The 12,985-nt window shown below is 38.2% G+C and overlaps 3 protein-coding genes across 4 annotated transcripts; 2 read left to right on the top strand and 1 right to left on the bottom strand.

The window, feature by feature from the left end:
• The first annotated feature begins 1,195 nt into the window (after positions 1 to 1,195).
• On the top strand, positions 1,196 to 3,249 carry LOC106637511 (uncharacterized). The gene is made up of 5 exons (XM_089590830.1): positions 1,196 to 1,269; positions 1,353 to 2,235; positions 2,324 to 2,624; positions 2,793 to 2,974; positions 3,047 to 3,249. Exons 2-5 carry the CDS (start codon positions 1,938 to 1,940, stop codon positions 3,247 to 3,249), a joined length of 984 nt encoding a protein of 327 aa, XP_089446956.1. The 5' UTR covers positions 1,196 to 1,269; positions 1,353 to 1,937.
• Positions 3,250 to 4,911: 1,662 nt separating this feature from the next.
• On the top strand, positions 4,912 to 8,381 carry ras (Inosine-5'-monophosphate dehydrogenase ras). Of its 2 annotated transcripts, none has more exons than XM_014350319.2 (3): positions 4,912 to 5,074; positions 5,330 to 5,835; positions 6,276 to 8,381. In XM_014350319.2, exons 2-3 carry the CDS (start codon positions 5,512 to 5,514, stop codon positions 7,515 to 7,517), a joined length of 1,566 nt encoding a protein of 521 aa, XP_014205805.1. In that variant the 5' UTR covers positions 4,912 to 5,074; positions 5,330 to 5,511; the 3' UTR covers positions 7,518 to 8,381. The 2 variants fall into 2 exon arrangements, with proteins under 2 accessions (XP_014205805.1, XP_014205806.1); XM_014350320.2 differs by having other exon boundaries at positions 4,912 to 5,084.
• Positions 7,922 to 11,814, bottom strand: morgue (modifier of rpr and grim, ubiquitously expressed). Its single transcript, XM_014350339.2, has 5 exons — positions 11,228 to 11,814; positions 10,903 to 11,028; positions 9,779 to 10,824; positions 9,541 to 9,712; positions 7,922 to 9,474 (listed from the first exon to the last, which is right to left on the bottom strand). The coding sequence occupies exons 1-5, from the start codon at positions 11,375 to 11,377 to the stop codon at positions 9,358 to 9,360; spliced, it is 1,611 nt and encodes a 536-aa protein (XP_014205825.2). The 5' UTR covers positions 11,378 to 11,814; the 3' UTR covers positions 7,922 to 9,357.
• Between the last annotated feature and the right edge of the window lie 1,171 nt (positions 11,815 to 12,985).

Here is a 12,985-nt window from a genome sequence, read left to right as displayed (position 1 = left end):
CATTCTAAAAACACGTACAAAAACAATGAAAATGAAATAAATGGAACTTTTAATATGGGAAAGAAAGCGCAAAGTTGAGTTTATTCTATTGCTTGTTACTTTTTTTATAATTTAATTTATTTATTTCAGGAAAACATGCGTATACCTGGTGTATAAGCGAACAGATTTTAGAATTAATGAAAAAATTGTAGTTTGACGATGTGATAAGAAATTTTTTCACAAACGCATATTAATTAATTGTTCCTATCTTCTATGAAACATTGTAAATTTTTATGTAAATATCAAAGTAACGTAAGAAATAAAAAAAAAAAAAAAAAAAAAAAAAAAAAAAAAAAAAAAAGAAAACCAATCGTACAATTTTATCGTTTCTCATTCACCCTTGTATTTAAGTTTTTACAGTTGATTGGTGATAAATACGATTCCAATGAAGGTTAATCATAAGTTGTATATACCGATTGAATTGACAGATGAATCCGTTGGGAAATGTAAAATAGCTAATCAACATTTTTTTCATTTTTGTATGTAAAAAAAGAAAAGAAAAAAAACCAACACCAATAAATAAATATCCTCGCATAAGCAACTTGATAAGCATTTCCAGACAAAGTGTAGAAAGCGAAAAAGAGTCCATAAAGATCGAAGATGTCAAAAATTTGTCATCACTTGAAAACTAAATTAAAGGGTTAGCGGTTGTCAGTCACGGAGCCCATATATGGCTCATCACGATAAAAGGCTTGAATCGAAAGGTAATAATGAAGGATATTATCAATAATCAGTGAAAAACATATCAAGTATCTTTGTATGTATGCATAATGATCATTTAGCGAGAAATGTAGGCCCGCGCTCGATGGCATATAACCCTGTCAGCTCCTTACGGTAACTATTCCATAGCAGATGAAACATATATACGTTTTTTGCTCGAACAGCGTTCAATTAAAAAAATTCGTCTTGCGAAATTATTACACTTTTCAAGTATTCCGGACGACACTTCCTGGCCGAAGGTGCCCCAGAGGAGATTACGCGACGACATCGTGAGTAGCGCCAAAGATCCGTGCGTCGTGTCTTTCGCTCGGAAGCCCCAGACGAATCAAACAATCACGCAGTGAGTCTCCCTCTTCAATTGAGCGTCTTGATTCAGTATTATTATATATTTATAGTTTGGGTGAAATTTTTTTTTTTTTTTTCCAATTTCAGACCCTTAAAGTACACACCAATTAACAATCTGCAACGCAACAATGCAGAAAACACTCAAGCGATTAATAAGTTTAAGACGTAAGTGATGTATATCTTTGTCCACGCTCCGATTACGTTTATTGTCATTCCTCGTTTGTAACGATCCCTACACGTTGTCGCAGCACCGTGACTAGTCAGTTGACACCCACAGATGCGCCAACACGTGAACAGCAAACGGAAAAAGAAGCATCGTCTGCAACGTGAGTTGTTTTGCGACCACAATGCGCATACTTGGGTGCACTTTTTGTACGAAAAGTGACTTTTCAGAGATAAAACCGAGCCCGTGAGAGATACCAACGAGACAAGGGAACCTGGTGCACTCGAGCCTTGCCACAGCGTTGAAACGAACAACAACGCCGAGCCTTCGACGTTGTTCCAACAAGATTCAGCCACCAAGTCACACGTACGTTTACACGTATAAACAAAGAGTACAGATAATGAGCTTAAGGCATAATATTATGTGATAATATAATGTAACCAAACACCCGTGCTGATACGGCCAAGCCATAGACAAAACATACACGACGTAAGTATCTTGTACAGGGGGCGAAGAAATATCAACTGCTGAGCGCTGGGGAAGGAAACGCGAGACCCAATGGTACAAACAACAACGTCACCGCCGTACCGAAGAATAATCGAGATAACAGGGAAGAAGGCATTTACAATGGCCCAAGTAAACGATCGAATGGAGAAAAAATTGATTGTAGATGATGCCATATACGAACTGTGTGCCCAAATGTGTAGGCTGCTGGCCACCCGTGCCGCGAGTAAATAAGAGCACATCGCGGCCAGCCGCGTCGAGTGTCTGCAGCAACGGCAGCGGTGCAGGCAGCGACTCCGAAACAGAATCGCCCCAAGGTAGGCTCCTCGTCAGGCAACAACAGCTACTGCCTGCAACATTGAAACCCAGAAGACGCAGCGTGCACCGCCAGCAGGCGTCGAGTTCGGAGAACGGCACTCCCGACAAGTGCTGCCGCAGGTCGCTCCGACCTCCGCAGCAGCAGTGTAAGCGAGAACGTGACGCATTAAATATGGCCATATTATATTGGCAGTAATGTATGTATAATCTTAACGTGCACGTGTTTTGTACCAGGCAATCATTGCGAGAAGCTGCAGTCCTCGGCGGACGCGAGGAAGTTCGTGCACCGGCACTCGGAGCCTCTGCTCGGAACTTGGAGCGGCAAGTGCTCGCGCTGCCACTGCGCCAGTAAGGACGGCTTTCAGAGGGTGGCATCGGACTCGGGTATCCTCGTCAGCGAGGCGTGCGACAGTACCTTTTCCCCGGAGCCGGCGCTCGCTACGCGGAACTCCCTGAGCTTCGATCCCCGGCTCGAGGATCTCGCTCCCTTTGTTTCCCTCTACTCGAGGAACAACGAGGACGCGATGTCGAGCCCGTAAGCTATGCACGTTATCGTCCAAACGAACGTGTTTGCCATTTCTTTTTTCCTTCCTCTTTGTGGTGGATACGAATACGTTACCTATACCGTATACGTTGTCGGCGAGAGATCGTTCGTTCGATAACGGGGTAATTGCGCGAGTTCTCTTTTTCTCTCTATTTATAGCGGCTCTCCAGCCAAAGGCAACAGCTCGAGCGCGAGAAAAAGTGGAGCTAAGTTGGCGATGGTTAACGACAGTTTTGTCGAAAAATCAACGGAATCCTCGGTTTTGCCCGAATCTCGCAGCAACAATTCCCCCAAAGGGACGAAGCAAACGAATTCCCGGGCTTTGGTTTTGAAGACAGCCGGTAGATCTACGCACTGCTCCGAGTAATATGTTTATGGTCGTGTTCATGTATGCCCCTATTACTTATTTTTAGTGTTTTTCGTTTTCGCGCTTTACGCCCTGGTTATTTCGTTGCCGAAAATTTACGACTACTTCTTTCACGAAGAAGAATACGACAGCTACCAAGATCTGTCCTACGCCGAGTTTGTAATCCAATACGTCGTTTCGTCATTTCAAGAGGCGTTCGGTGACTTTTTCAACTTTGTTGGCAAAGTGTTTTTTCAATCGGTAAGATGAAAAAAAAAAAAAAAAAGAATCTTTTATTCAAGGAGGCGTACCGAACAATCTCCTTTTTTTTACGATAAAACACATCGCATGTTGTTATACTTACCATATCAATGTTTTCAATTAGTAAATTTCTTCTTTTTTGTTGTTTTGTTTTCGTTTACAGCGTTCCTGCAAAAAGTGTAACAGTATCATTTAGCTTAATTGAATCGCCGATCAGTCGTCTTTGTGAAAAATCAAGCGAATCGAATAAAACCTCAAAAGTACAAACTCGAGTTTTGTTATTATATTCATTTCTTGCTGGAACGGCACAAAAACAGCGCATATTGCAAAATACAGCACTTTACGTAAGTGTCATCTGCATCGATGTATGGTATGCTTTTTCTCTGCGGGGAGCCGTTCGTCATTATATGATTATCGTGTGGAAAAAAAAAAATATATACAATAGTTGCAACTTTTGCGATATGGTGTAATTTACTATACTATTCGCAATTAAGATAACAACATTACGTGCTTATACTTAGCGTGTGCGTTTGAAGATTCTATTGAAGAGAGGGGGAAAAAAAATCAAAAGACGCAGACGATTGTTGTGTTTTCAAGAATAATTTCACAACGTAACGCGAGAGGAGTGACCATGAGTGTAAGATTATGTATCACACTTGCGTTATGCGAACCTCGACTTTCGAAACTATTCTTTTACCTCCTTCTCTTATTCGGTACAAAATGTCGGTGCTGCTACGAAGATACTTACTCCTTTTTTTTCCGCAGTTATACAACGTTTTCAGCTAAATATGGTTGAAAATCGTATGGTATTCAATATGTATTGCCCTCCGATCGTACAAATTCAATTTGACCCGACAAAAGTTAAATATTCAATTATATTCTTCGCGTTGATAATTTACGATAGTGCGTTGAAAATAATCAAGAGTTGCAGCATGAATTCAATATTCTTCGGTTGAGCTGCGGGGGGCCAGGATAAACTAAACTTTGCTTGTTATTCGCGTCATCTTATCAAACGAATTTTTAATTAATTCGAGTTTATCATTCACTTTCAAAGTTGGGAGCGCATCTTATTGAAAAATTTATTAATAAGTGTGAAGCTGTGCATCATTTCTTCCTTTGACAAACATCATTTCAAGCACGTTCACAAAATAATCGCATGACGGGGATTATTTTCAAAATGAGCCATACACGAGGATGAGTATTTTATTATTTTGAACATCTGCTCACCCTTTACTGCACAATAATTTTGATGTTTATAATTAATTTATAATCAGCTACAATATATCATACTTAAAAAAAAATATAACCTTGAATCTTGCCTGTTACATGCAATACGTTTTTATGTATGCATACCAAAATACGAATGAAGCGTTTAAAACATGAAAAGTAGTTATTTGTCAAATTTAGATATCAGTTGAAATTAGATATCACATATATTACTAGCAATTAAATCAATGAGTAATTTGTTAACAGGTTGCACAAAAATACATCGATTGCTGCTAAAAATGAAATTAAAAAAGTCCCAAATTCAATAGTCAACAATTTATTATTGAAATAAACAAAGAGCGCAGGCGCAACAGACGATTCTTCTTCTTTTTGTTTATGTGTAAAAATGTATATTTATATTTTCCGCGAAAACGGGGAGGCTGCTGAGAGGGTCTCTCTCTCTGCGCGGGTTGGTAACTTGGGTAAAAGTTAGAGCGCGTACTAGTCTCTCGGTCATTTTGCCTCGCGTGCTCTGACAGAGTAGTTGCAGTCTTTGTCGACCGCTAAGCCAAGCCACGTGTTGCCGTCACCGCTCTTGAAAGATTGCTTCGACTTGCACGGAATTTAGGTACTAACAGGTGACGACGAGGAGTCATTATTTTATTTTTCTTTTACCTATTTATTATAAACATAATATAGGTAAGTATACTCCTCTTCTCGTGGTTACGCGTCAATTCAATCAAGTATTAATTTGCTTACCGGTCTGCGGCTCGTCTTCTATTTGTTTTGCTTTCGCACCGGTTACTTAGTTCTACAATCTCTGCTTATCATTGTTTTATTCATCTAATTGTGAAATTGTGCGTGATTTTTTTTTTTTTTTCAGGTAATTGATAAGGTATCGATTGGAGTGTGTTAATGTGTACATGTGAATCACGTGTATTAACGGAGTTACGCACATATACACGCGCCGTACGCGGGTTCACGTGAACATAAAAGCATCACGTCTATACCCAGATTGTGCACCCAAAACGTATAATTAAATAAGCAAATAAATACAACTGAGAGATGGCAGCAAGGCAAAATTCCATATCGAGCGACGAACTCGAGCTGGAAGAGGACGGCTTGACTGGTGCTCAACTGTTTGCTCCTGGTGATGGACTCACCTACAACGACTTCATCATCCTACCGGGCTACATTGAATTTACCGCCGAGGAGGTTGATCTCCACTCGCCTCTCACCAAGAAAATCACCCTCAAAGTGCCCCTTGTTTCCTCGCCCATGGACACCGTCACCGAGTCTGACATGGCTACTGCTATGGCACTCTGCGGTGGGATTGGCATCATCCATCACAACTGCACGCCCGAGTACCAAGCTGGCGAAGTTTTGAAGGTAAACCAGATGTTTCGTATATTGATCGCTTCATTGATTTGTGCATTGAAAAATGCAAAACAACTCGATTGACAATTCTGAAAGCGCGTCGCGAGTGTGTTTGTTATTTATTCAATTAAATCCATCTACGTGTTTAAATGACAAACCTACATTCGCGATTCGCTATAATTTGTATCATATTCAAAGTATTGAGTACGTCAAATAAAATAGACCTAACTGAATGAAGGCTTATAATATCTTGCCTGTCTGGATGTAATACTGTTAGGAAAATAAGCTCCGTTATGCCTCGACACATGAAGTGATTCAAATATCAATGACTTGATTCCAAGTTTAAATAAATTACGTATTATATGTAACGTGCGCCAAAAGAATAGTTTTTTTTTTTTTTTTTTTTTTTTTCAAATAATTGAAATGTAATTTTAACGATGCGCATCTTTCAGGTCAAAAAATACAAACATGGATTCATTCGTGACCCTATAGTTTTGACTCCCAATCACACGGTTAAGGATGTATTAAATGTTAAAGCTGAGCACGGATTTTGTGGTGTTCCCATCACTCAAAATGGCAAACTTGGCGGTAAACTATTAGGAATCGTTACATCGAGGGACATAGACTTTCTGGAAGATACAAAACAACAAGAAGCCAAGCTAGAGTCCATCATGACGAAATTGGAAAATTTGATTGTTGCATCAGCTGGTGTTACTTTGTCAGAGGCCAACACTATTTTAGAAAAATCTAAAAGAGGAAAGTTACCCATTGTCAATGACAAAGGAGAATTGGTTGCATTGATGGCGAGAACAGATTTGAAAAAAAATCGTAGTTATCCAAATGCTAGCAAAGATGAAAATAAGCAGCTTCTTGTTGGTGCTGCCATTGGAACTCGTCCATCCGATAAGGAACGGTTGCATCAGCTGGCTCAAGCTGGTGTGGATGTTGTTGTCCTTGATTCGTCTCAAGGCAACTCCAAGTATCAGATTGATATGATCAAATACATCAAAGCAAATTATCCAGGGCTTGAAGTAATAGCTGGCAACGTAGTAACTGTCAAACAAGCTAAAAATCTCATTGATGCTGGAGCTGATGGTTTGAGAGTAGGAATGGGTTCAGGATCTATTTGTATTACACAAGAAGTAATGGCAGTGGGCAGACCACAGGCAACGGCTGTCTACAAAGTTTCGCGGTATGCTCGAAAGTTTGGAGTTCCAATCATTGCCGATGGAGGTATTCAGTCAATCGGTCACATCACCAAAGCCCTTAGCATAGGAGCAAGCACCGTTATGATGGGTTCCTTATTGGCAGGAACTTCTGAAGCTCCTGGAGAGTATTTTTTCAGTGATGGCGTAAGACTTAAGAAATATAGAGGCATGGGTTCGATCGAAGCAATGGATAAGAAAGATGCAAATGGATCGGCAATGGATAGATATTTTCACAACGAGCTGGACAAGCTTAAAGTTGCTCAAGGCGTGAGTGGTTCGATCGTTGACAAAGGAACTGTTTTAAAGTTCATCCCATATTTGCAATGTGGTATTAAACACGGTTGCCAAGACATTGGAGCAAAATCAATTACACTGCTCAAGCAAATGATGTATAATGGTGAGTTGAAATTTGAAAAGAGGACTCATTCTGCTCAACAAGAAGGTAACGTTCATGGTTTGTTTTCCTATGAAAAAAGGCTTTTCTAAATGCTTGCTATTATTATGTGACAATTAACCAATTGATTGATTCCTGTGACGAATCGGTACCTGTTTTGTATAAAATGCCAGTGGTCTAAACAAACGTTAGAAATCAGTGATATGCAATGTTACATATAATTTATAGTAATTAACGTTTCAAATATGGTTTATGGCATGCATAAACTGAAAATGTTTATTTAATATTTAGCAATACGCGTCGTACCTGGGTACATACGTTTTTCTTACTTGGAAGAAATAAACGCGTGTGAAATAACTAAATGACTCCTTTTTCTAAAAGGTTTTTATCATTGTGTATCAATCAGACGAATTCAAGTTACTTGAGACTTGGAAACTTTAGATTGTATGTAATTTTTGTTCTGTCCTATGAAAATGTATACGTTAATAATTGTGAATTTTAATGAGATCTACAAATTTATTGAATGTATATACACAATTTATTTTTTAAATCTGTACAAAATCTTATTGTACTTACTCTTTTGAGTAAAATGTTACGTGCAAACCGTGGGAACAGTATGAATTTTCAAATATTTTGTACCTCTAGATTTTTTCAAACAATGACAAATTTTTATTACTGTGCATTCATGTTCATGCAAAGTGTCATCTCAACAGTGTTAATATTCCAAATTTTTCTGATATATTAAAACGTATTTGTCGTTTGTGTCATGTACCACTTAATTTTATGTGATTATATATAATACTTGGTTTATATAGAAAATTAAAAATGTTTAAGTGTCAAGTTATGTCTATACATAAAATAAAGTAAATAACTTTATTTTGTTCTAATTTATCCAATGTACATTTTTTTTTTTATAGTATGTTTACATTAAATAAAAATGGCATGGTATTAGAAAAGACTACTGAAATTTAATTGCGATAAAAATTAACAGAATTCGGAGTTCTTTAACATTAATTTTTTTTTGGTACGACTGCTCAAGAGCACATTTTTTTATTTACCACAATGGATACCTTATATGGAAAAGAAAAGGTAAGAAAAAAGAAAAAACTGGAAAAAATGAAAAAATGTAGAAAATGGAAATGTGTAAAATTTTGTTTGAAACGAGAATTGGTTTCAATCGATTCACTAAATAATGTTTCTGTAATAAAACAAAGTTTAACGTGTAAATTGGAAAAAAAACTTTCATATTGCGATTACACTTTTTGCTTTAGTGATAAATGTATCAGTCGTACCTAGTGACACTTGATGTGCAAAGTTCAACGTCTTAAAACTGATTAGCCTTCATAAAGTGTTTGATTTTTTCACAACGTATGGATTCGCATACACTACGAAGGTTTCCGAATCGGATATTAAGTGCTCCGTGCACTGCATATATCAAACCTTAATGAATTACACCGTCGATTCGGACAAATCACATATCTTAATATAAAACTTTGCAACTCACATTTGTAATTCCATTGTTGAATGGCACCCATACTTCCGACGAACTTGGAGCGTTCATAATTCATATTGAGCCGTTTAAAGAACTCAATTATGTTGATATTCATTTGACTGATAGCACATAGTTTGTAAAAAGTTGTGTTATTTTGATAGAGAATACTGCTTTGGGGGTACAAATCTTTCATCCATCTTTTGGAGCACCTAGATAACGGAGTTGATCATGTCGCTCTACTACAGGTTTTTTTTTCTTCCGATCTTACAGGACTTTGCACATTTTGTGTTATTATTGACAACGATAAAATTAAGAGTTTAGAAGCTTTAATTTTGTTATATATTGCATTTAAATCTTTTGGAAATTAGTTTTCGTGATAAAATATTTTTATCTCTTAATTACGCATCACAATTTTTACTTATAAATAAGAATGTCTAAAGCTAGGAGGGTTCAGCATCACTATGCATAGCGTATTTCCACGTCCATTCGCGAGCAACTTTTTCAAACCTAGCTCTGTCATTCATATACATATCTCCCAACTCTGGCTCCATGCAAACCTAAAAATAAATGTGTATTAGTACAAAAGTTTAACAAATCAGTTGTCTTTTTGATTGATATCTTACTTGACAATATGGATCCGTAAGCAAGCTTTGAACACTGATAAGAACTTTAGATATTGTCAAGGCTAATGACCAATTGTGATGAATAGAATCGATGCCTACATCTCCATGCCTTGACACATTAGGATGAAGTATTTTAGTTAAAAATCTTACGACAGGTGGCCTCATTGGATAACTGAAACAAGGAATTAATTTAATAAACTTTTTCATTGAAACAAGTAAATCTGAAGTAGTCTTCTACCTCTGAGGTACTTGGAGATAAAGATAAAATAACCCTCCTTCGTACGGGCTACCAGAAGGTCCGGTGATTGTGGCTTGCCAGTGACAGCACATTTGATCGAGAGGCGCTGCTTCAATCCCATCTGGAGGATCACTTCTTAAACCCTTGAGTTCAATGCGTAATCTATGTCTCCTCCAAGAATTTTCCTCCACTCTGAGAGACCGTGTGCGATACAAAGACGTTTGTGACAAGCAAGTTTTGCACGGAGCAGAAGATGCAAGTCTGTCGTATACTTTATACCAATTATTTACAGTACCATTTATTTTTTTAAACAAGGGCCACCTTAACTTTACATGCTTTTCCCACATTTCGGATGTGACGTGGCTAGATAATAAATTGCACCATCTTCTACATACGTTTGCTACACTCCAAAGGCTCAAATCATCCAAATGAGAAAATACTGCCAAGAGAACTTCTGGTGGTAGCCTATTGACTATTTCCGGTTCCCCAGCGGATACATGCTCAATGTGTCTGTAGTTTGTCAATAAATCGAGTCTTTTTGATAAATTCCAAGGTCTCGACGGTTCTCCTTTATCAGCGTACCTTTCACCATTTTTCACTGGCTGAAATAGTACCGGGAATTCCTGCTCAGGTTCAGACTCTTCAGCTGGCACCGAATCTTCTTCAGGACTCTGAAAATCTTCCTCAAGAACATCATGCTGAGGATTATTTTCCACATCCTGTCGTATTTGAAGATTATTAAAATCCAAGTGCAACTCGTTTTGATTGTGATTAGGATTCTGCTGGGGATTGTCAATGTTGAGTTCTTCCTGATGGGCCACATCTCCGTTATTTATTGGTATATTATTCTGTTCTGCTGGCTGATGATTGTACATAGGTTGAAAAAATGGTGGTTGATTTTGATCATTTTCATCATTGTCGGACGGGCTGGACACAAGGGGAGTTGAATCTTGTGACGAATTGTTATCAGTTTGACTGGCTCTCCTCTCGGTGTTATAATACATGTCGACAGGCTCATCGTTCCCAGAGTCCTCATCATCTGTCTTCTAAAAGAGATCATCACATATGACAACTATATAGAAAGACCAAAAGTCGAGTATTCAATAATAAAGCCAAAAATTTACTTCGCTGCATATTTGAGCCTGAAGAAGTCCAGTGTCGTCGGGGAACAAAAAATCGTGGCACACGTGACAAACGGGTTCTCCAAAGCACGGCCCATAGAACCCGTTGCAAATGTAGCACGCATTTGTCTGTAAACAAAGATCGCGTTTACTCACTGTCAACAGTAGCAGCGCAAGGTCAACGAGAAAACCATCGCAAATATAAAAAATGGTTAAAAAAGCGTTGGCTAGAGCGAAAAAATTTAGCATAAGCGTGTCAGGGTGTACGTATCAACTCGTAAGAGCGCACGTACGTAAACATTTCAGCACGACGTATGCGATAACTCACCGAGAACTCAAATTCCGCGGAGGTAGCCTCCTCCTCCTTTGCTTCCTCTTCCTTCAAATCCGAGTTCTCGCCATTTCCTACCTCGACGTAGGCACAGCAAATTTTATCTCCAGCCATGTTGACAGAAAGCTGCTGCTGTTGTTGCTCCATCCACAGATCAAATAATACGCGTGTGTATACGTAATATTATAAATATATATCAATCTGAACCGAGTGCTAACTCGTGTTTTTTATTTTGACTTGCACCTTGCACCTGTCAACGACTCAAAGTCAACATTACTTAAATTCTTTACCGACAATGAAAAAAAAACAACAACAACAACAACAACAGGTTGATGAAATGGTGAATGACGACAGGGTGAGACGAGGGTGAAGGGCACGATTAGATAAAAATTCTCACTCTCTCTCTCTCAAATAAATGTGCTCTCTGTTCTGTTCGCCTCTTTGGAGAGACGATCAACATCTGTTTTTTTTTGTGCAAAATAGGTGTGTTCAACTTATACAATCGGTTGCGTTTCGAATCAATCAGAAATGACTCACCTCACCATAATTACCGTCGGTCAAATAATCATGTGAGCTCAAGTGAACTAAAACTAAAACTACGTAGCATTATTAGGTGGTTGCCACGTGTAAAAACCTTAATTAAATTTTGTTATTACGCTATTTTTGGTTTAAATCGTTGAAAGGTCCAACGTGTACACTGGAGGTGTACATAAAATATTACATCTGAAATTTCAGGAGATTTTTGGTTGCAAAATATTCTAATTTTATTGGAGTGAAATACTTTAATAGTTTATCAGTGATCACACACTGATTGTTATAATTGTTATTGTGTTTTGTGTTTTTCCTATTGGCCAGGTGCATGTCATGCAGCGCCACTCTTGGTGTCAAAATCATGCAACCGCGGGTACGGCGGGTACCCACATTATACGTCAACAGCATACACTGATGCACACTTTTAGTAATAATCAATTAATTGGGAAAAATTAGTATATTTATTCATCTGATAATGGATATAATCATAAAAACAGGCTTTAGAAATATCACCCGCTCGATTTGTTTTAACTCTGAAGCTTTAATTAGAGCTAAACAGTTGGTTAAAAGTAGTCATGTGTGCGATGTTACAGAATTTCAAAGTGATGGAGTTAGCAATTTGACAAGTGCCGTCGTAATAAGGCAGACCTCGGTAACTTCAGCTCCGTACAAAGTTAACCTGCATGTACATTTTATTCAGATTATTTTGAAAATTGTCCAAGTTGCAATGCACATGAAAATTACCTTTATTTACAGTTGGATAATCACCGAAATTTATGTAATTTTACTCCATCTGTCTTTGCGCTTCTGTTACACAGGAGCCGTACCATATAACTTTTTTTAGCTTCGCAGGCCTATGTTATAACATAAGCCGATGTACAGAAAAATAGTTATATGGTACGGCCCCTGAACAACACAGTACTTTCTTATACCCATATTTCATAAATGTTTTAATAATATAAATCACACGTTTTAACAATAGAAATCACAATGATCATGTCTTATTTCACGTAACCATCTTTTTCGCCTTCTAACCTCAAAATAGCACCTTCGCCGCTTGATTTTGGGTTCTCAGGCGGAAAAGTAGTACACGAACCAGAGTTCGAACAGGCTTCTTTACGAACCTCGTTACGGCCCTCGCCTTCGGCTCGTGCCGTAAACCTCTCGGTTCGTAAATTGAAGCCTTCGCAAACTCGTATACGCAATATACTATTCTTTTAGTCG

The sequence above is a fragment of the Copidosoma floridanum genome, unplaced genomic scaffold (genome assembly GCF_036245765.1).
Source record: "Copidosoma floridanum isolate Cflo_tuat_1 unplaced genomic scaffold, Cflo_Japanese_pri ptg000013l, whole genome shotgun sequence".
NCBI classification, from domain to species: domain Eukaryota; kingdom Metazoa; phylum Arthropoda; class Insecta; order Hymenoptera; family Encyrtidae; genus Copidosoma; species Copidosoma floridanum.
Note: the sequence above shows the minus strand (reverse complement) of the source record. Positions and strands in the feature narration are given on the sequence as shown.

Excerpts from the sequence above, each read along its gene's own strand:
- ras (XM_014350319.2), top strand. The coding sequence starts at position 5,512 with ATGGCAGCAAGGCAAAATTCCATATCGAGCGACGAACTCGAGCTGGAA. Across the intron at positions 5,836-6,275 it reads AAGCTGGCGAAGTTTTGAAG|GTCAAAAAATACAAACATGG; the intron begins GTAAACCAGATG and ends CGCATCTTTCAG.
- LOC106637511 (XM_089590830.1), top strand. The coding sequence starts at position 1,938 with ATGATGCCATATACGAACTGTGTGCCCAAATGTGTAGGCTGCTGGCCA. Across the intron at positions 2,625-2,792 it reads GAGGACGCGATGTCGAGCCC|CGGCTCTCCAGCCAAAGGCA; the intron begins GTAAGCTATGCA and ends CTCTATTTATAG. Across the intron at positions 2,975-3,046 it reads TTTGGTTTTGAAGACAGCCG|TGTTTTTCGTTTTCGCGCTT; the intron begins GTAGATCTACGC and ends ACTTATTTTTAG.
- morgue (XM_014350339.2), bottom strand. The coding sequence starts at position 11,377 with ATGGAGCAACAACAGCAGCAGCTTTCTGTCAACATGGCTGGAGATAAA. Across the intron at positions 9,713-9,778 it reads TATCTCCAAGTACCTCAGAG|TTATCCAATGAGGCCACCTG; the intron begins GTAGAAGACTAC and ends TCCTTGTTTCAG. Across the intron at positions 9,475-9,540 it reads TTACGGATCCATATTGTCAA|GTTTGCATGGAGCCAGAGTT; the intron begins GTAAGATATCAA and ends ATTTATTTTTAG.